Raw genomic sequence first — 7,999 nt, 5'->3', positions numbered from 1 at the left:
CAGAAAACGACTTCTTTAACCACCACCAAATAACCTCTCTCCATAATGAGTGGCAATGTGAAGTGATCAATAAACTTACAATATCCCATGTGGATCTAACAAAATGGGATTCACTATATTTAGCAAATTTATATACATTAACTCGGGAAAGGAAAAAAGAATGATAATTGAATAAACATATTACTCACAGGAGAGCAGACAGACCTGATAACTTACCTTTCGACTAGAATATAAGAATGATAACTGATATATAGTTTGGATTGTCACCGTATTTCACCTCCCTCTGTTGTTTAAATAACCACCAACTTGGGACTCAGGAAATTAAAACTGAACACCGTTTGGTATCAAGGTAAAAGAACAAATTTTCCACGGGGTGAAGATCGACTCCTTTTACATTCAAGCTTGGGAGGAGTGCTGCCTTCCTTTGGATGCCAATTTATATTGTTTGAAAGCTTATTTTCATTTACTCCAGGTAAAGCGAAATCCAATGCCTGTTCAGGGTCTCTGCAAAGAGAACACAACTTGTCAACACAATGAAATTGAACTTTAATTCAGTGCAATTCCAGAGATTGAATGCTCAATCTACCTCGATTCCACATACTGAGAATTCCTTATGAAGTCTTGGCGGAACTTTTTAGCCTTAAATTTACCGCGTGTTAGTGGCTTGGGGAACCTTTGTTCATTTTCAGGCTCTGAGTCACTCTTTTGAAACTCCTCCCTTGTTCCCCCGGTATTTAAATCAGAAAGAAAATTAACAGCAATGTCAGATTTCTGAACCTTAGCTGGCAGCTGATGCTTGACCTTCTCCATGCCATCAGCCTTGCTTTTCCTGATGCCGCCTTGTTTTACATTAAGTGCCTGCTTAAACTGATCTTTTTCATTTTCTGATAGGAATTTTCTGGGTTTTACCTTCTGGAATTTGGAAGATGCATCAGAGATATTTTCTTGTGAACCTGAACCTCCCTTTCTGGTGGTCTCAGATGATTGAATTTCTAGTATTGTAGCAAAAGATTTATTTACAGAAGCTTTGGGGGGAAACTGTAGTTTCATCAACCGATTGTCTGTTGTATCAGGTTTTCCCCTACTTCTCATGAGTGCCCCCCTGTCTGTTGATATAGATCTCCTAACAGGAGGTGAAGGTGACCTTGGTTTCCCCGAGCATGTTGATCTCTCCTCTGGTAGAAAAGACAATTTTGGCAGTACATCCTTGTCTGTAAACTTAGACGGTAGGCGATACTTTCTCTGTTTACCCGTGGAACAACTTCTAATCTGAAAATAGAGTTTATATGACAAAAAATAAAGTAAGCAACCTTTGGGCATAAATCATATGTATAATTCAACGTAAACGCAGTAACTTGATTTAAGATTAAACTTCATTACAATTTGTGATTTCCATTTTAATGAACTCTAAAACTTGCCTCGGAGTCTTTGGTGTTATCAACAGGCTGCTGACTACATTCAGGCTTCAAGCTGGCGGTGATGTTCTGACGTGGCACACGAAGTGGCGAAGGTCCTCGAATATTTGTCTTTTTCAGCTGTTCTAGTTCAGCCTCCTTTTTCTCTAAAGCCAGCTTCAGATGTGAAATCTATGTTTGAAAAGCATGAAACAAAAATGGTAAGAGTAAATCATATTTCAGTCGACCAACCTTAATTAAACAAGAAACATTCATATATACCTCCTCCTTTATATCTCGTATTTCGCCAATTTCTTTATTAGATCTTGCTGCACCAAGTTCTATTGAACCAACCCTCTCAGCAAACTTGAGGGTACTGATAGTCTCTCCTATAGCATTAACCTCAGGAGTTACATGAACAAACATTAACGTCTTTGCATGTCCTCCTAAAAAGAAGATTAAAAAGGAATCAGATACTAGTGAATTAGCTGCGCAAATGTATGTTCTGCAATAATTTTGAATAATATAATACCCAGTGATTCTTGGAGTACTTGAGTGAGCTTGCTATTTCTGTAGGGGATATGTGTACTTTTTTGTGCAAGAGCAGCAATGACATCTCCCAGTGCAGAAAGAGACCTGTTAATATGTTGAGCTTCCTTCAATCTCTCACCTACTGCCTCAGATTTATCCACCCTTTCGCTTCCAGCTAGATCCACAAGATGAAGGCAACCCTTTAATATGGACCCGGAAACTAGGTCCTTTCCTCGAACATGAATAGTTAATATACTGAAGAGAAAAAAATATGGGTCAAAATAGATAACTAACAACATAATGCATTTCTATAACCGTTTTCACTTCCAACAACTAGTTTTCATACAAGCATGTTATGAATCCTTTTTTTATTTTTCTCAAGAAGTATATATATACCTGTGAGAACGGCTACTCCTCACATTTAATGCAGTGGCTCCAACAGCACGATTCTTAAGGCCGATTTCCATTAAATCAAGAACATTTTGAGGACATTTAACTGGAACCAAAGATGCGTCGGGAACATTGAGACCATTCAACTGAGAATTGTTCCGTATTTCTAGCGTATAAATAGTTAAGGTTTATTAGTATAGAATAATTCTAGTGATCACTGGTGCTGAAACATTTGAAGTAAGATAAAACTAAAAAATAGAAAATGTTATGAAAGGATATCTTCTATTCGCGCTATTGATGACCAGCAGATCTCTCACTTGTTCATTATATATTTCAATCATTTGCACACCAACTTCATATTCTATAGCCTCTGCCCTTTCTTTTGAAATTTCAAACAAGTCCCGTAAAGCTCGATAGTTGACACCCCATGTTTCCTGTGATGTCATGTCAGGGCCGCTCTGCAGATCAAAAAACGATACATCATATGTGTTTAATACACAAGGATATACAATATCTTCAACATAATATATGTTTTTTGAAGGTTTGAGCTTTACCATTGTGTATGTCTTGCCTGAGCCAGTCTGTCCATAAGCAAATATACAAACATTATAACCATCAAGAACAGATCTTATTAGCGGTTGAGTGTCTACATATATTTGTTCTGCACACGACAACCAGTGATCAGTGTACATTTTCCATCAATATCCATGTCAAATATGATAAAGTATACTTGTGAGATAATATGCGATGGGTGTTGCCTCACAGGACTCTAGGTTTGATAGAAAACTGAATTGGAAATTTTGAACCTACGTTGTGTCACATTTGCTCCAAAGACCTTGTTGAAAGAGTAAACCCTTCTTGAATCTTTTCCTTGTTTATGTGGATTGACAATCATAATATCTCCATTTTCCCCAATGTATTCCACTGTGGATTTTGCATCATCCTGCCCGGAGACTAGAGGCTTCACTCTACAATAAACTCTGATTGTTCCTGAACAAGAAGCAAATATTAAGAAGATGTATTATTATTTATCGTGATAACTGAAATCAGCCAGCTAATATTAATTCTGTTTTGATTTGTAGAAGGGACTAAGCGCTCACCTTTCAAGTCTAGAACTTGATTGTGTAATACGCGGTTTTCTTCCAAAACCTTATGGTATGAAGAAGCAGCCACTTCAAGGCTCTTGGTATGATTAACTGACAAAACACAAGTGCCAAATATGCTTAAACCAAGGGCACTTGGATAATAAAAAGTACACATAAAACAAAACAAATTCAATGAAGCCGATTCATGAGTATGGTTGTATATGTAGAACAAGGCCTCCAGAATATTACCAAGCATGTCAAGTTCTTGTTTCCATGTTAAATGAGCCTGCTGAACTTCTAGCTTTGTTTCTCTGAAAGAAGATTCTAATTCCTGAAATGATATCATTCAACAGGTATATGGTGATTCTTAGCAGTACACTGCATTAATTTATAACATTCAATCTCATTCATTTATATGGAGGGAAAAAACAAGGTATAGAAGCTACAGCCGCCAAAAAAAATTCAAACAGTTTATATTTGCAATATTTTTCAAAAATATTTAAATAGTATTAGTATAACATCAAATATTGTATTATCACGAAAAAGTGACCAACAACATCGATGATTGTATTTGTATAGTTATACCTCTTGTTTTCGTTGAAGGTCATTTACTCTGTCTTTATCGGCAAGGTCTCCATGCCACATGCCATTGTATTTCCCACCACAAATGCATAACCTAGAGATGTCACTTGATACCAAACTAGTCCTTTGATGGAGATAGTTTCTGATAGCTTCTAGAAACTCAGACTTTGATACAGATAGCCCGTCACCTTTCAATATTTTCTTACAATAGAGTCCAAGCTATAGAATGTATAACCAATACAGTAAGTTTTTATGAATACAGGTAAACAACAAAAGAAACAAATATGATGAGAAACAACACTGTAAGCTGTCTACCTGATTGCCTTGAGAGCTGATGACTGCCAATAGTTTCTTTGTGACAGTTGCAAGAACAGTATCAATTACCTACAAATATCAAAGTAAGAGGGCACAACTCAGGAGCCGTATCCATGGTATTACAGTGAGATTGTACGATACAAATTAATACAAACTGAGGTACAGTCTTAATAGTACTGAAGCTATGGTACGTGGGTGAAGAGATTCACTGACTAGAATGACTGCTTTTTGGATTACGTTACTATTTTCTAATATCAATTCACCAGTTCTATCTTAGCAAAAAAAAATTCACCAGTTCTATACACCAATTAAAGCCAATACACATTGACTCTGATAAATATTGACAAACTTGCTTAGGTGATGATTTGTGAAAGATCTTAAGAAATTGACTATGCAATTTAGTGACATTTTTCATGGTCTTTCATGCGTATTTCATAACTATGTTCGAGCATGTCATTTCCTGAAATTTTATAAACCAACCTGCATAACTAGACGTTGATGTTCTCTTTAACCACGACATTCAGTTTTTAAATGTACCTAAGGTTAAAGCCTTGTAGGAATAGGCTATTGTACAAATTAACTGAATCTTACCTACCATTGAATTTAATGGAGGGTCTTCAAGTCCATCTGTATCTGTGAGATAGGCTTGTTGTAAAAGTGCTAGTGCAAAACGATCAAACATGACACTCAAGTCATTGGCCATTCTGGATTCCTCAAGTGACACATCGCTAGATAACTGAAGAAGTTCTAGTAGATCTTCATATTGTAATGATCCAGATTCATCAAAAGAATCATCTGCACTTTCACTGCCAAACAGTGTTGAAGGCGACTTTTGTAAAGATGTGATCCTCACTGTTCCGCCATACCTCCATACTCCAATTCCACCAGCTTGCGCCCACTCATAGTAACCTTTTAAACAAAGAATGCAATCCACAACTTTATTCGACGAGCCTCCCTGCAGAAAACAAGTCTCTTAATTTCATCAACAAAGGACAAAAACATAGTATATCATAACAAAAGAAATGAACACACAAAAACAATTTGAGCTCTAAAATTGACACAGAGACACCGAAGCAAATACATGAGATAGATGAAGTCATCGAAAGTATAGTAGAAGAGGAAAACCTTCTCCAGATCAGATGCTTCAAATGTTAATAGCTTCATGTCTCCAACAGCTACCAAAAAATTCCTCATATTCTCGAAATACTGAATTGCAGACTGTGCTGCACCCTCTGTTGCGTCCACATCGATTACTGGATTTTCCACTACCTATTAACAGAAAAAGAAATTATAGTAATAACTTTTTGTTTTGACATCACTAGAAAAATGTATTGATCGTAATTGATTCAATTCAACACCAATGTCTTCGAATCCTGACTAGCCACAAAAAGTAGTAGAGTACCTTGAGAACAGCCCCAGGATTGATTTTGTTGAGGACATTGCAGAGGATGAGACCATTGCGAAGAGCTAAACAGAATTCCTCTTCTGATGGCTCTTTTGGAAGCACCTCCCGCGCACATTGCTCCATTTTCCTTAGCCATTCCACTGCTTCGTATCTCCGTGAAGCTGCAATTTCAAGCGTCACTAAATATTAACAACCTATTTCTTCGGCGCCCTTTTTATTTGAATACAGAATTCACCATTGTTACATTCTATATAAATTGGCCTAATAATCTAGGTTTTACATTAACAGAACAACTTAATGTTGATTATAAATCACATATCACTCCATAAAAAACATCCACTGTTAAAGTTTTGTCTAAATATACTTGTTTAAATATTATCGATGTGTTGGTATTTGAATTAATAATTTTGTGACATGGAGTGAGAACCTCAATTTCACTTGGAGGGTAAATCATTCTCTTGCCCTCCTCTTGAGATATCCATTCTCATACCCTTCATTCCAATTCCCGATTCTCATTCCCACTCACGACCCAAACGCCCCCATATTCCTCCAGAAAAATTAAATCACAATGGAATAAAGGCTATTTGAAACAACTAACAGAGTTCAGATCTACATTTACAAATGATTAATTTAACAACCAACAGAGTCGAATACATACGAAAAGAAGAATTGCATTCCTATCAGATCTGACAAAGAACTGAAAATCGAAATCCCAACAAATGTCAGACAGAAATAAGTTAATTTATAAGTCAGAAGTGGGGATTTTTAAGCCCCCAAACAAGCATATATTATGCAAAATGCAGTAAAATAAGCTTGCCTATTTCCACTTACTAAAGTGTGGTAATGTCCTACAAGCAATGAAGTTTTGTGATGCGTACATTTAAAACAGTCTCCACTTAAAACGAAATCATTACAGTTTAGGCAAAAATAAAGATTCCTTGGTCCTATGAAGCTTCACTAATCAACATACTTAAGAGTATAGGGCCGGATCGGACCCCCACCACGTACTCGAATGATGCATCGCATGCTTTATAGTACTTGACTAATCCAACTAATTAAGCATAATCATCATCTACCTCCCCACTTAATATTACCACACTAGTACTTTTGACCAATGTCTCAATTTTAACCATGGGATTGTCTTTTAACAAAACAATTTGTTTTAAGTTTTAATCTTATCCATATTACATAGTTAAATCTCTTTAAAATAAATAATATTAAGACCAATAAAAAATATTATTTTATCGAGTTTAGTATTTTCTCCATAATAGAAAAAAATATATTATTTTTATGAGAATATTATTTCAGCGATTATTACTTTTTCAACATTCCTCTGATCTTTGTCGATTAACATTGTCTTAAATTTTATGTTATTATGAGTGTTATGAGTGTACCTTATATTTAAGTTTAAATGTGGAGATCCATACCTTTTGATGCTATATAGAATATAATTTATGTTTCAAGATTTTTTCCGGAATAAATAGACAAATATGTCTTCTTCTAACAATCTCATGATGGAACATAATTAAATGTGATGACAAGAAATAAAACCTTGCTATTTGACTGGTATGTTTAAGTTTAATTACACCCGAATATAGTAAAATAAGATCCGTAATTAGTACAGTTCATTGAACTGTGCCTTTCTGGAAAATTCAAAATTGCAGCAAAGGTGAGCAGGACTAATGGAAGTACCTGCTTCTCCAGCTTTTCTGAGAGCCAATTCACTGTCATTGATGACATCCTCCGTAGCCGCACCACCGCAGTTAAAACTGTTATTACTAGCCTTGTTCTTGTTGTTACAGGTGATCAGCCCCTTCAGGCCTCTCAAGTTTTCATTAAGAAAAACCACTGAATCCATTCTCCCTTCCCGCGGCATCACAGCAGCTTATCCGAAAACCCGAAAACCAGCTCCCCAGTTTCAACTACAATGAACATCAGCAATCAGCTAACAAACATGAATTCTTCCCAACATTCTGATCATTAGATAATTATAAACTCAAACATACTAAAAATTTGAATATTACCACACTAAGATCAAATCATCAGAAACTTACATTTTGTAGGTTTCGATGAATAGCAAGAAGAAAATGTAGAAGTGAAGAAGACAGGCTTCTCGTGTGTAGTAATTCAAAAATGGAGAAGGCTGGTCATAAATGATCCACCTGAAGAGTGGTGAATTACAGAGAGAAGAGCAATAAAAACGAGTGTCTAGTAGGAGGGAGAACAAAACTTTAAACACAAATTAATTTAATCATACGGCATGTTTGTTTATGTCGCGTTTGCGACAAATTAGGGGA

The 7,999-nt window shown here is 36.0% G+C and overlaps 1 protein-coding gene across 3 annotated transcripts; it reads right to left on the bottom strand.

Moving 5' to 3' along the window:
- Nucleotides 1–7,999, bottom strand: LOC108218319 (kinesin-like protein KIN-14F). Of its 3 annotated transcripts, XM_017391227.2 has the most exons (18): nucleotides 7,757–7,999; nucleotides 7,395–7,624; nucleotides 5,700–5,863; nucleotides 5,423–5,566; nucleotides 4,893–5,252; nucleotides 4,298–4,366; nucleotides 3,986–4,201; nucleotides 3,650–3,731; nucleotides 3,416–3,511; nucleotides 3,126–3,305; nucleotides 2,870–2,976; nucleotides 2,595–2,773; nucleotides 2,322–2,486; nucleotides 1,927–2,180; nucleotides 1,677–1,840; nucleotides 1,419–1,586; nucleotides 587–1,269; nucleotides 1–504 (listed from the first exon to the last, which is right to left on the bottom strand). In XM_017391227.2, exons 2-18 carry the CDS (start codon nucleotides 7,576–7,578, stop codon nucleotides 345–347), a joined length of 3,375 nt encoding a protein of 1,124 aa, XP_017246716.1. In that variant the 5' UTR covers nucleotides 7,579–7,624; nucleotides 7,757–7,999; the 3' UTR covers nucleotides 1–344. The 3 variants fall into 3 exon arrangements, with proteins under 3 accessions (XP_017246716.1, XP_017246719.1, XP_017246718.1); XM_017391230.2 differs by lacking the exons at nucleotides 7,395–7,624; nucleotides 7,757–7,999 and adding an exon at nucleotides 6,361–6,502; XM_017391229.2 differs by lacking the exons at nucleotides 7,395–7,624; nucleotides 7,757–7,999 and adding an exon at nucleotides 6,130–6,315.

Source organism: Daucus carota, chromosome 4 (assembly GCF_001625215.2).
Source record: "Daucus carota subsp. sativus chromosome 4, DH1 v3.0, whole genome shotgun sequence".
In the NCBI taxonomy this organism is placed as follows: Eukaryota; Viridiplantae; Streptophyta; class Magnoliopsida; order Apiales; family Apiaceae; genus Daucus; species Daucus carota.
Note: the sequence above shows the minus strand (reverse complement) of the source record. Positions and strands in the feature narration are given on the sequence as shown.

Excerpts from the sequence above, each read along its gene's own strand:
- LOC108218319 (XM_017391227.2), bottom strand. The coding sequence starts at position 7,578 with ATGCCGCGGGAAGGGAGAATGGATTCAGTGGTTTTTCTTAATGAAAAC. Across the intron at positions 3,306-3,415 it reads TCAAGTTCTAGACTTGAAAG|GAACAATCAGAGTTTATTGT; the intron begins GTGAGCGCTTAG and ends CTTCTTGTTCAG. Across the intron at positions 1,587-1,676 it reads TACGAGATATAAAGGAGGAG|ATTTCACATCTGAAGCTGGC; the intron begins GTATATATGAAT and ends TTTCAAACATAG.